At 38.4% G+C, this 14,606-nt stretch overlaps 1 protein-coding gene across 6 annotated transcripts in view; it reads left to right on the forward strand.

Moving 5' to 3' along the window:
• Ctbp (C-terminal binding protein) overlaps positions 1–13,828 on the forward strand; it is a 28,479-nt gene extending 14,651 nt beyond the window's left edge. The window contains exons 1-8 of one of the 6 annotated variants that reach the window (XM_076905963.1): positions 4,916–5,154; positions 5,774–6,217; positions 7,065–7,352; positions 7,445–7,633; positions 7,724–7,813; positions 8,043–8,199; positions 8,943–9,114; positions 9,518–13,828. In XM_076905963.1, the coding sequence (XP_076762078.1) occupies positions 6,020–6,217; positions 7,065–7,352; positions 7,445–7,633; positions 7,724–7,813; positions 8,043–8,199; positions 8,943–9,114; positions 9,518–9,851 (1,428 nt within the window). In that variant the 5' untranslated portion in view covers positions 4,916–5,154; positions 5,774–6,019 and the 3' untranslated portion in view covers positions 9,852–13,828. Of the gene's footprint in view, positions 1–4,915; positions 5,155–5,176; positions 5,366–5,773; positions 6,218–7,064; positions 7,353–7,444; positions 7,634–7,723; positions 7,814–8,042; positions 8,200–8,942; positions 9,115–9,344 lie in introns of those variants that run through there. The other 5 variants (XM_076905964.1, XM_076905966.1, XM_076905965.1 and 2 more) reach the window with 5 other exon arrangements.
• Positions 13,829–14,606: the final 778 nt, after the last annotated feature.

Consider the following 14,606-nt stretch of genomic DNA (forward strand, 5'->3'; position numbering starts at 1 on the left):
AATTAAGCAGACAGGAAATCCCTTCCTTTTTTCTTTAGAAAAATGACGACCCAGCGAAGCTTCCCCCTCCCCCCTCCATTTCTCCCATGGTGAACGGTCGTAACTTCTCTTCGAACTACATACGCGAACCCTGAAAGCTAAACCTCTCCCGTAAGTACCGACTCGACCGGTTTCTTTTTTTGCCCCTTCGTACCATCAAAGGAGGGACAGTACTCGGCTATGCTGACTGGTATCTGTTACAAAACGATGCTTACAAGCTTCTACACCTTTTGCACACGTACATGGAGCGCTCTCGCGCGAAGAAGGGCAACCATGAACGCGAGGCGAAACTCGCGCTTTCCTTGGAATCTCGTGAACTTCGTCTTGGAATTTCGATCGTTGCCTAGCGCCTCTGCCCCGTAGCGGTATGTAGAGTGCAAGGAGTTCCCCGGGTGAGTGGGAGGAACATCTTTCTTCCTGAAATGTCTCATCGAAGTTTACAGGCTTCATCTAGCTGTTTTCCCGAGTCACTTTTACTTTTTGCGGTTTCGCCTATAATTCTCTACTGTATTTTGGACTCCTTAACCGATGGAGAAGAGCCTGGGAGTGTCGGTTGGTTGACTTTGGCGAAGTTTTGTGGATTGATGTAAAATCTTTGAAAGAACCTCTAACGTTTCAGCGTAACTGTAGCATAACTTTTAAAAGTTACAGATGCTTTACGTTTCGAATGATTTTGTATGATTTTTAACAAGGTTAAACATTTTCGCGCGATTCTTTTCTTGACACGGAAACCTTTCAAGAATATTGAACGCGCTTCGAGCAATACTTGTTATCTTGGTACCGCTGTTGAGAGTTTCAACGTACATATCTTATTCAGCCAGTGCACAGCAATTAATCAACAACACCGTAAAGAACAACGAGCACAAAACTCCCAAACTCTTCTCAGACACAAGCTTGGTCAGCGTACGCACTAAAAAGAAATTCCTTTGTCCCCGTGCAACCGCATCCGCGCGCGCAGGACTTGAAAACGTTCAGCCCGCAAAGTGCGTCCTGCTCGAGCTCCAGATAGGCCACAAATTGACACGGGCTGCACACGGTTGCACCGCGACAGACCAGCCAGTAAGCAGGGAGGCAAACGAGAGTGACACCTGTCGCGCGCGAGCCTCGATGCCGATCGATCGTCCACGGCGAAACATCGTGGCGAAAGTTTGCGGAAAAGTGATAATTCCAAAACACATTACTTATTCGTGCAGCACCGATGGAATGGATATAGAGGAGGGCGGGAGGGTAGGCGAGCAAGGCATCGAGTAGGAAACACAGGCGTGAGGGCGAAGGGTGCCCAAGAGAAAGGGAGAAGGCATCGTTTGGGAAAGGGAGAAGAAGAAGAGAGAATGGAGGGCAGGCAGGCAGGCAGGCAGGGCACAGGCGTCGGAGGACCGAAGTTTCGCTTTAGGAGCGGAGAACTTAACTGAGTTAACTTCGCTGCCGAACCAAACTTTCCGCCAACTTTAAGTAGTCGCCTCTCCTCTCTACCCCTTCTCCCTTCCTCTCCTTTCCCTTCCCTTCCCTGCACTCATGGCCGTTCGCTCGTTGCCCGTTGGTGAGACGAACGCGGAGGCGGAAGGTACCGGAGCAACAGCCCCTCTCTTTACCCCTTTCCCGACCGTTTCGTCGTGCTCAAGGATGAGAATGCCCGAACGCCGACACCGATAGTCGTCATCATAATTGGACGAGTTTCTTCTTCTCCTTTCACCATTCTAGTTCTCAGCGGATTTTTTTGTCATCTTTTTTCCTTTTTTCTGTTGCTTCGTTTCCGTTTGTTCTTCTCCGTTTGTAATTTAGAACGAACAATCGTTCGCTCTTTAGACACGAGCATTTTGTTTAGCAGTAGAACTATCCAACTACAAATGTACATATAAAAATGCTACACGTATATGATCGCGATAAGCCATTGAAAATAAGCACTCGGGATATATATCTCACCATTGTTTGCCACTGTCGTCGTGCTGTACTATTCAACTAATTTTGTTTTTATGGAAAGGCTGCGTGATATTGGAATCCCTCTGCTGTTCGATTGCTCACTGACAGCGCGAGATGCGCACCGATATTTATCATCGTAATTGGATGAGTTTCTGCTCTTCTTCCTGGCTTAGATTTTTATTTGGTAACTTGGACAAATTTCTTGTTCCGTGCTGAATCTGTTGGCGAGTTCTTTTTTATAATAAGAATACGTTCTCTATAGATATATTGTAAGAATATAGGAGACAATTTCTTAAGTGGTCGTTTCGTATTCTAAGTTATTATTCCTTTCTGCAATCGTATACATTAACACACAGATATATACCAACTATACACTATATAGTAGTTACATTTAAAACAAAAGAACGGTACGAATTGAGATTTAGGCTGTGATTACACTTAAAATAATGACACGTGTCTAAAATTAACCTCGAATACTTATCTATTAATGCTAACAATGCATCGGTTTAAAAAGGTTTACACAATGCCATATGCGTCATTATGACGAATGTTATCGCTAGTGCACTTTCCTAATAGGCTTGTTTACTCCCGGCTTATTATCAGTGAGCATTCCTAGCACCATACTTTAAATAATTAATTGTACTTAATTTTTATTTTTAATTGTATCTAATTTTTTGTTAGTATCAGTCTGATCATTTGTCGCGAAATACGAAATTATTAACACAGTCTAACATCGTTTTACAAATTTATAGCATAATAAAGGAAGTCTGTTACGAGAGTAGGCGCATTAAACTTTTAATAATTTAGAAACCATTTCTTCTTTCGTATATTTGGAAGACATGATTAGACATTCTTGAACGTTCACGCTGAAAAAGTTCCGTAACGATCGTATTATTAATGAACCCTTCCGCTTAATTTATGGGATCCACCTCGAATCAGAATCCCCTCTCCCCTTATCGGTCGATATAAAAAACTTGCCGCGATTATTATCGCAACGAAGTCGTTTGAATTTCACGTGTCACTAACAAAAACCTAGTCACCTCTCCGCGCTGCAAGTTTTGAAACAAACTTTACTTTATCGTAGCTCGATTGTAGGAAGGGAAAGAGTGAGCCAGAAAGAGAGGGATAGAGAGCGAGAGAGAGAGAGAGAGAGAGAGAGCGCTGGCAGGACGAGCTTCCCTCCCACCAACGGGGTTCTCCGCCAAGTAAAGTTGCTCCCAGGTTAGACAATAATTGGATAACTTCGCCCTCATAGCTCCCCATCCCACCAGCAGCTTCGCCGCCCTCATCCCACCGCTCTGCTTTCCTCTTTCCTTCCTCCCTGTTCTCCCTCACCGCCACCCTCCGTCACTGTATCTGTAACTCGAAAAACTCTGTTGCACACCGAGATTAAGCTAAAGGGTTGAATTCGACCGCTTAGTCGAAACGTTCGTTCTAAAAGCTTAATGAATTTTTAACTCTCCCTAGAACATCTTTTGATAACTTCTCGGAAGCTTACCCTGGTTCGAGAAACACTGGTGTGTTAACCTCGCAAGTTCTAACTGTTAATATTTTATATACAGGACAAGGTGTGGTTCTTCTTAACGCCCCGGTACGATCTGGAAGAATTTCAAAGTATCAAATGATAAAAATGAATAAGAAACTATAGATAAGAAAGTTGACTGTGATAGAACTTTAAACATTTCTTTATCTACTTGTTCGAAAGTATAAAGTTGAAAGGTAAATGAAGATTGCGATTAGTGCAGCGTAGCTTTTGTTGTAGTTATTTATATGCGCGGAACTGTACAGTAAATACAAGGGTTGCCTCTTTCTGAGCGTACTTCCTCAACACACACTGCTCTCCCCGCCACTAACCCGTATGTGTATTACGTATGATATACGCTGCCAGCTGTCGAACAAGGGCTTAATCTCGCCTCCTTGCCTCTCCTCCTTTTGATGATATGAGCTTGCATTTTCGCTGAGTTGGCACAACATGTGCCCAAGTCAAAGTGCTTGGGTTTGCACTCTACGTTAGTATCGCATCCTCGCTTTCGCTGAGGCCAGCAGCGATCTCATTTTGTGCCCTTCTCCGTGGGCTATGTTTTCGATTGCCAGTGTATATTGACCGACAGATCAAACATTCCTCCTCCGTCTGACTTCCTTCACACGACGAATCTTAATGTGTGTCATTTATCTCGTATTAACCTAATCGCGTAGAATGTACTCGCTTCGATGGTCCAACTGCTACTGGGTACGCTTGCTGACGAAATCTCTGCCAGCCGCTCGTAACGATCAAGATCTCAATCTGTGTCACGTGTGTGCCAATGAAAAAAGCTGAATGACCAAAATCGTTGACTGAAAAAGGCTAAAGAACTAAATATCACCGACTCCTGTCTAACTTAATTACAAGTAAAATTGAAGAGAAAATGAATTTTTTTAAGTACAACGTTGGATACAAAAGATCTCTTCCGTGTAAAGTCACGGAATCTCCTTTCCCCCGAGGAAAGTTGTTCGAGTTTGCTTGTCATCAATGAATATTCCATAGAACTACGCGAAAGTAGTAGGACTGTAGGTTATGGAAAACGTTGAAGATTTTTCAGTACTTTGTTGAAAGTTTGATTTATTTTTGATGATCCTGTTGGTTAAGTGTCGTGTGTGTATGCGGTGACGGCGTCTGAGGAGGGCGCCACGTGTCAGTTTCTCTACTTTCTTATGGAACTTCGCTGGTTCAGCATTTTTCCGTTCCGCCATATAAAAGCACCGGGCACTAAATCGACTTCGATCGAGCATATTTCCTCTTATCGTATAGTCGTCTGCGTATTAGCCGTCCCCAGTACACGCAGACGCTCCCGAGATACGAATTTATGGGTTACCGACGGGGTTAATCGGGATATCAAGCGTGCGAATGCACCGTGATTGGTTTACAATTGCTGCCGAAAATGGGCTGAAAATGTCGACCCACTAACCAAAGCCAGGCGCTCCTATTAACTGTACCAAAAACATTTGCCCCAGCTAGTAATTTCGTTCTCGATGCACGGTGTGTTCGGTGTAATCCTTTTTACCGCTGTTTTAGCACCGTAGTGTACGAAGTTCGTACGTGTTTTCGTTTAACGTAACACGAACGTAATATTCTTAAGGCTTCTTGCATTTTCCGTGCGCTTCCTATCACTGTGCTGGGGCACACGTACTGCGCAGGTTAAGCCGGCGCGTTTCAAGGTAACCTAAAACGTTCGGTTTCGTACACGCTGTTAAGCATTTCGCTTTCAGTAACGCAAAGTGGCGAAAATTGTTCAGATTTAACCGTGTAACAGTATCTCGTCGAGATTCTCGTCGCAACGATAATTGCGCCCGCGAGTGAAATATTCGTTAACCATACGTTATCACATGGATTTCTTTTCTGCGAAGAAATTCATGAAGGCGTCGAAATGTATGTTTATTGACCGAAGCTCATACTTAACGCGTGTTGCATTTTTCTTTTCTGTATCTATCATTTTGTTCGTTCGTTAAGGTATTACAAGAATTAACATCAATTTTAACACACCTTTTACCACGAGTTGTTTTTTTCTTTATTTATATAGTATGCGTTTGTTACCGAGCGTTGCAGAATATATTACGCATTTAATTTCGTTTTGTTTACATCGGTTGCAAAATGCGTTTCATTAATTGGTGGTTACAGACATCAGTTTTAATTCAATTGTTAAACTGAACGTGCATTCACGTATATAGAATTATAATGCTATAGTAATATATTGTAGGTTATAATTGTATTTGTATTAGTAAAAAAAGATTTGGTTCGGATTTCTGTGTTTAATCTTTTATTATTTGCATATTTCAGGAGACGGTGTTCAACAAGTCGTGATGCGTTGGAGGTTCGGCGGTCCTTGTCCAAAAACCGACCAGAAATCAGTGTTACAGAAGCAATTTGTGTGACAAAGCATAAAAGTGCAAAACTGTATATTAAGACAAAGAAAGAGGCTTCCTTGTCAGTGGACTGTAGGACTTCCTTGGAAGAAAGCAGACATTCTTAGTGACACTGAGAGTAAAAGTGAAAACTATAAAAATTGGGGGGGCTGTTTGACCGATGGACAAACGGAAGATGATGCCCAAACGCCCTCGAATGGAGAACCTGAGGGGTCCTATCGCGAATGGACCCATTCAGACACGACCATTGGTGGCTTTGTTAGATGGCCGAGACTGTTCTATCGAAATGCCTATCCTTAAAGATGTTGCGACGGTAGCCTTTTGTGATGCACAGTCTACATCAGAAATTCATGAAAAGGTATATCATTCAATACGTGATTTATGTTACCGATACATTTGCTGTGGATGATGCCGTTTGGTGGGTTCATTTACTTCAATAAGTGCATAACCAATAACCGTTAGTACTAATTAAACCTTTATAATTGCATCCTTTTATCGTTACTCCAAGTATGTTATTTGTCTAAGAAGAACAAAGATTTAAAAAAAACTAAAGTATTTACTTGGCAGTATTACACAATGATGGAAAATAATAAATGATTTATAAATTATATGGAGTTAGATTAAGATTATAATTAAGTAGCGATAATCACTTCTAAATAACATCCACGTTACATTTAATTCTCAATTGATATGTACAGTGATACAATTGATATTAAATTATTCATGACTGTGGATATTTATGCATATAAAGCATGGAGAGATTATTGTACATGTCAAGAAATTTAGGAATTTAAGCAAATTTGTACTATTTTAAAAAATTCTTCAGTAAATAATCAACAGGGAGAAATGAAACTAGTATTACGTATAAATTTATAAGAAAGTTAATAGAAGATTTAATATCACATAAAACATCAAAGATACATATTATAATGTTTAGTAATAAACAAATTTTATTTTAATTTTATGTTAACAATGATACAGCAATATTTTTAGAATAAGTATGTCCTGCAAATCATTATGGAATACACATTAAAATGAAGCAAGGATTTTTTATCAACAGTATTACTTCGCTCAATTAAATATCTTATACGAAATCCACAGTGAATGTGTTCTGAATAAAAGAGGATAAATTTTTTGTAGTTTAATAAATTTTATAGTAATAGTTTATAAAGAAAGGTAAAAGGTACACCGTAATCCCACTGTAGGTACTAAATGAAGCAGTAGGCGCATTAATGTGGCACACTATAATTTTGACAAAGGAGGATCTCGAAAAATTCAAAACATTACGGATCATTGTAAGAATTGGATCTGGGGTAGATAATATAGATGTCAAAGCAGCAGGGGAACTTGGCATCGCTGTGTGCAATGTGCCTGGTTATGGCGTTGAAGAAGTAGCCGACACTACACTTTGTCTCATTCTAAATTTATATCGACGTACGTATTGGTTGGCAAATATGGTACGTGAAGGAAAAAAGTTCACAGGACCAGAACAGGTAAGACCTTTGATATATACACATATATTGTATTTACTTTATTGTTTGACTGAACTATCGTTAAGTCTAATTTAACATTTAATTCTTTTTAGGTTAGGGAAGCTGCAACAGGATGTGCAAGGATACGTGGTGATACACTTGGAATAGTTGGGTTAGGTAGGATTGGCTCCGCAGTTGCCCTGCGTGCCAAAGCCTTTGGTTTTACTGTCATCTTTTACGATCCCTATCTACCAGATGGAATTGAGAAGTCTCTTGGTCTTAACAGGGTTTACACATTACAGGTTTGATATCTGTTTCCTTTCTTCAAAGATAATAGTACGTGACCTTTCCAGTTATAATTTTTGTAATATTAAAATTATGCTTTATTGCAGGATTTACTTTTCCAGTCAGACTGTGTATCTTTGCATTGTACCTTGAACGAGCACAATCACCACCTAATTAACGAATTCACCATCAAACAGGTATTACAATCCAAATGCAAAAAGTTTTCTTAAAAGAAATTTTCATCCTAGTTATATTACTTTACGTTATGAAATCGATTAAATTAACTGAGAGAATTACAAAATTAAGTCAGCATGTTAGTGTTAGTTTTATTTTTTTGTTATGTTAGTTTTATTTTTTTCGTGTCAAAATGCAACGAATAATATAGATTGTCCAATATTTGATCCACATTAACATTTTATGTTGTAGATGAGACCTGGAGCCTTTTTAGTCAATACAGCAAGAGGCGGTCTGGTCGATGACGACGCATTGGCCGCAGCATTGAAACAAGGCAGAATCCGCGCGGCAGCATTAGATGTACACGAAAATGAGCCATTCAATGTCTTTCAGGGTCAGTCCTCACAGTGTGAGTCTTATCTGTCCATACCTAACCCCCTCTCACATAACTAACGTTTCCGTTCATCATCCTGGTCCTACTTCACCATTGGGTAATGCAACCTCATTCAATGGAGGTAACGCTTAGCGATACAAAGAATAATATTTTAAAGCATTGAACATTTAATTTTCGTGCTTTTTTACGTTGTAGTATAAAAGCATTGGTTTATTCCGGAAAAAATGAAAGGTACATAGAAAAGTAGCTGTATGATAGGCATATCGATTTTACGGATCGATCCATATGAAATTATGAAAAAATAATCAGTAAAATTAATTTTAGAATTCAATAAATAGATCATCACTGATTAATAATTTGCATATTGCATGATAAAAATTTTGATCCGCGATAAAATTGATAAAAGGATATAGATCTTATGGAATATCGATTTTAGGTCTTTATGTCTATTATAGGAGTAAAAGTGATGGTAAAGCATAGAAATGTGATACGTACAGTACGTTTACTCTACTGGTATCGTCTCCTGAAACAATTCTGTAATTCACTGCTCGGAAATGGCAATTTGATGATTCATTAACGAAGTATCATAACACGTTAGTACTAACAAGTTCGTCAATGAATCATTTGTGTTACGATTGCTTATGGAAAGACACGCTTGCTTCTGCTAATATCGAATCCGCTTGCTATAAATTATGTACAAGAGAATTGTTATATTTCAAGGAAATGATAACATGGCGTATTTCCGTATGTTCCTATAGGCCCTTTGAAAGACGCGCCCAATCTATTGTGTACACCACACGCAGCATTCTACAGCGATGCAAGCTGCACCGAGCTTCGTGAGATGGCAGCCAGTGAAATACGACGAGCTATCGTCGGTCGCATACCTGACTGCTTGCGAAACTGTGTGAACAAGGAATACTTCTCGACCGGGTAAGCTTCGTATTCTACATACGATCAAATAAATAAAAAGAAAAGAGTTCAGCTTATTTAAAGCAAAAAAAAAAATAAAATAAAATAAAAATAAAAAAAAAGAAAAAATAATAAAAACAAAACATCACAGCGTAGGGCATTTACTTTGTTTTTCTTTTTTCTTACTTTTTTGAGTATCGTTGCATTTGTTTCTCTTACACCCGGGGAAAAAGATATCGTAATTTTTACAGAAACAGATTTTCAAGCAGATGTTAACTCGTATTACAATGGAAAGAGAATCGAGTGTGTAAAAGTAACGTGGTTAGAAGCGTTCTCGAACCTTTGGATATCCTAAGAATCGATCGATTGGGCACTTTGTAAAAGGCATTTATCGAAGTGGCCAATTTCTTTTCGCTTTCTCCAGCAGCTACCCTGAGGGGATCAACGGCGGATACTATTCCGGGGGGCTGCCCGTTCAACAGGCGCATTCAACGACTCCTCACGATTCTGCACCCCCACCTCCCGGTGGGCATTCCGTCGTAGGCGGCGGTGGTGGTGGGGGTGGTGGCGGACCGAACTCCTCTGCAGGCGGTGCAGGCGCCGGGGGTCCTACAGGGCCCGCGGGTCCAACGGTAGGCGGCGGCGGGGCTGGAGGCCCTACCTCGGCTCCTCCTACTGCTGGATTAACCGGTATACCACACAGCATAGTGAGCGAGCCTGACCCCCGGCCAAGCCCACCTGCACCGAGCCCTCGTTGACCTTGAACCCCCGACGTCCACTCCAGCACCACCCTCCGATCTAATTTCCCTTAGCCATTCACAAACAAACAAAACAAAGCAAACATACATAAACACACGATCTCCGACGACAAACGGCCGATTGACGACTAGCGTGTGTCGAGCACGATGTGCTCTAAAATAAAACAAAAAAAAGGCAAAATATGAAAACAAAAATCTGTCCGCTGCTTCCGAGGAACTCGAGGAAATCCATCCTTGAGAGAGAGTGAAATGAGAGAACGGGGGGTAGGCGGGAAGAAAGAGCAAGAGAGAACAAGAATAGAGAGAAAGAGAGAGTGAGTATGCGAGGGAGAGAGTGAGTGAGAGGGAGGGAAAGAATTATGTTGTTTGCGTGGGCACTTTGCGTACGTGCAAAACGTGTGTTATACCGAGTTTTGTACACGTGTTTCACGTACGTCCCAGTGTTCGCTGTGTGCACGTGACCCAAGAGTGCGTATGCGTGGCGCGCGCGCGCGTGTGTGTTGAGCTTGAGTCCACGTTTGGTGGACTCCTGGAATAGTGCATTTGATGTAACATTGTGACCAAACCAAATACAGTTGGGCAGTAATGATGACGGCTTTATAAGATGTCGTGGCTAACGGAGGAAAATAACTAAACGGTGGGTAAGAGTTCTCTGTGTCGTGAATTTTTGTATAAATTACTTCATACTTAACTGCAACCGTGACTTTAGACAACGCAAACGAAGATAGACAAGGAAAGGGATGAGAATGAGGGATGACATGAATTACATTGATTTTTTTTGTTTTGTTTTTCTTTTCTTTTCTTTTTTTTTTTTTTTTTTTTTTAATTTCTTTTTTTATGAACGTTCTATTAACAATTCGATTGACCGAGGATTGGTAATTAGTTCCTCGAGCCCATGATGAGTTCTTCCTTTTATAATGGTAATACCCACAGCATCGAGAAGTACATTGGCTAGTCATAGAGTACAAATCAAACATGGGTGAAATTGCAACATCTGGTACATAGTTGAAAAGCATATTAACGTGCGTAAGTTTTATCGATGATATTTCTCTTCCAGTTACACATAGGTTTAACAAGACGTAGGGAATATAAATTATTCCAGAAGTTTCTTTTATTTTGTACTTTCATTAGTTCCATTTGTAATTTTTTGCGCTACACGATAATTTTTTTTTAGTATTCCATAAAATTGTTCAAATACTATAAATAAATGAGAAACCTCCCTGTTCGATATAAATATATACATATATATACACACACGCATATGTATATTATATATTTTAATTCATCATACTCTTTCATTTGAAACATGAACACATATATATGTTTTTAGCAAGGTCATGCATTATTTTGCCACACTGTATTTGGATTCGCGCATGCTCTTTAGTTTTTGTTTCTAAAAAAGAACCATACTCCCGAGAGCATATATATAGATATATAATTTGGCAACATCAGTAATTTTTACGAACTTTGTTTCTTTCGTGGACGTTGTAACTCTCAGTGTTAGTATATTGTATTAAAATGAAGAAAAATGTAGTTGCTCACAAAATACATTTTTATGTTTTACTCGAAGATCATGAAAATGCTGCGTAAATGAATCCGTGATAAAAGAAAAGGAACACAAAAAAGAAAGAACGAAAGAAATAAAAAGAACAAGAAGTCGATAGATATATCTTATCTGTGGTAAACGAAAGAAAAAGAAAAAAAAAACAAAAACGTGGACAAAGGTAACGAAGAAAACTGTAAAGAAGTATGTAATCGTTGGGGCATTCTCAAGCGTGTGGTACTTCACTGTGTCGTTGGTAGTACTGAGTAGAAACTTTGTAAAACTGAATGCCTGGTTTATTCGTATTTTTAAATATCGATTTATCGATGCAAGTAGACGCATTTCAATTGCCTTACGATATTCGTATATGATTAAAAGTAAGGTTCGTTTGTCTTCACGTACCAATCGGGACATAAGAATAAAGAAGAAAACAAAAAAAAACTGATAAACTTTGGAGATACGAACGGTATTCGTGAGAAGGAAGGAGATGATTTTTGATAAACGGAGTTTTATAAATTCTGATTGTTAATATAATTTCTGCAAGTTGTAAGTTCTTCTATTTTTGTGTAATAAAATTTAACATGTATATATATAGACGCGACAGATTGTTTGAGTTACAGAAATATAAACTTAGGTTTAAATATTATTTTTTTATCGCATTAAGAATGATAGTACGAATATATATATATATATATACACATACATACATATATATATGATAACACGAGTATATATATATATTTGACTAGGCTATGATATGACTTTTATAGATGATCGTTTATCGAAACTTAATTTCCTTCTTCCGACGAGTACTAATTTATTCCTGAAAGTTTATTCGCGACGATAGGATCATTATGCGCGGGTGTATAGTAAAACGAATTGCTTCAATAAAACTGAAAAAAATGTGACATGTTTGATTTTTGTGGCATCTATTTTTGTACTTCTTTCGGGTTACACTCACGAATGCCTTAACGTTCCGTAATTTGAATGCAGCATCTTCATCTGAAGTGTTTAAATTCGTAAATAATAATAATAATAATAATTATAATAATAATAATTATAATAATAATAATAGGTAACATCGATAAGTGGCGTTTTGATACAGAGTATTTTTGTGTTTTCCGAAGGGGACAAAAAACCACTTATTGTTTCAGAGAAGAAAATATACCTATCGGTTAGCAGTCTTTAAGTGAGTGAGATTGTGAGCGGAAGTAAGAGAGAGCGAGAGAGAGAGAGAGAAAGAAAGAAAGAGTACACGTGCGAAAGGGTAGTACGAACAGAAACAAGTTTTATTAATTGATAATTATAATATGATTAATTATTGTATTAAGTAAAGTAAAATGCGATGTTACGAACACTTGAATATATTATCGAAAGATGAATCATTAAAAAAAGAACAAAAAAATGAAAGAAAGGAAAATGGACAATTTTTTGAGAAAAAATTATTAAAAGTGATGATAATAAGTAAATAAAAAAAAAAAAAAAAGAAAAAAGAAAAATGAAGAATATGAAAAATCTATTTTAGAGACACACATATCTATTCGGTTTTCTTTTTTGTATCCATTTCGTTCGTCGCAGAGAAAGTCAAATTTATCGTGACGGTTTGATAATCGTCGTCGTGTATAACTGCGGATCATCGCGAAAGGCGTTGGTCGTTGATTTTAGACGTATTTCGAAACTTGTCGCGCAGTTGTTACGAGCGTTCAACTCTCCAACGCACTGCGATGTACGTGTTTCCAAGAGGAGCGCAAATTGCGAGAAGAAAAGTGATATATATATAAATATGTATAGACGATTAATTTTTCAGTTCTCAGTGATTGATATATTATATATATATTATATGATATATATATATATATATTACGCCAGATAAAAATGGTTTTTTTTCTTTTCTTTTCTTTTTTTTTTCATTTGAAGTCGTTCGGATTAAAATGAAATAGACTGAGATGTTTGGTATTATTACTCATCGTTGCTTCTGGGACAAATACGCACCTTACACTAGGCTTTTTGCTTCGAAGCTTTCACAAGCGAAAGAGAAACCATTCCAACTGATGTTAGAGATCAGATTACCGAGCAGACACTTCGATCGATAAATACGAGGCGATGTAGAAGCGAGAGAGAGCGAGAGAGAGAGAGAGAAAGAGAGAAGAAATGAAAACATAAAGCATCACACAGAGACACATGCATACGAATAGAGATACGCTACGTACACGATTCACGTGGTTACAATGTGTCTGCTGCGCGACGAGTTGGTCCCAGGAAGTTACGTGCTTATTTAGAGAGGATCTCCGGATATAGAGATTCGAGGGCCAGCTCGTCCCAGCATCGGACGTAACTCGGGTACATAACGTAGAAACATTATACATACGTTTTCTTTTTTCTTTTTTTTCTTTTCAAGAATATTATTACATGATTTTATATATATATACATATATATATAAAAAGGAGAGAACGCGAGAGAGTGAGCGAGAGAATTTTTGAATGAAGAAGAAACACTACTCTAAAAAGAAAAGAGAGAGAGAGAGAGAGAGTTGTTCTTATATAGTTTTTAATTGTGAAGAGAGGCAAATCAATGCGAGGATTCGTGAACCAATATCCACCCACTTTAATTACCACCTAGCCGACGTACAAGAAGCCTCCTTTTTTTTTTTTCTTTTTCCTTCCCTCATTCGACGAAAAACATGCAAGTCCTGATGCTGTGGGATCACGAACAAAAGAAAGAAACTTACGTATTCGTTCAATCGTGTTTTAATCAATTTTCGCGTACGAATATTTTATATATATTATATAACTGTATATAATATATATACATATATAGAGATCGTTCTTTGTTTTTTCTGTTTTTTTTTTTCCCGAGACGATGAAAGTGGCGCCAAAACACCTTCGTTTTACAATTACAAAAAAAAAAAGAAAAAAAGAAGCAAACTGACAAAGTAAAAGTCGCAATGAGAAATTTGAAGGTGGTGAAAACAGCAACATTAATATTATAATTAATAATAATTATAATAAATACAATATTTGTACAATAATCAACGGTGCTGTGGTGGATGCTGTAGGTCTAAATATGCGATACCCTGTTAACCTATCCTGACCTATTTGTAAACGATTCATGGACGTTATCAACGGAACGATCAGAGAGAATTTCGCGGGTGCATAGTTTCTAAAATTGGAACGGTGCCGATACGATTTGATTTCCATTTCTTTATTTTTTT

The sequence above is a fragment of the Xylocopa sonorina genome, chromosome 12 (assembly GCF_050948175.1).
Source record: "Xylocopa sonorina isolate GNS202 chromosome 12, iyXylSono1_principal, whole genome shotgun sequence".
NCBI classification, from domain to species: Eukaryota; Metazoa; Arthropoda; class Insecta; order Hymenoptera; family Apidae; genus Xylocopa; species Xylocopa sonorina.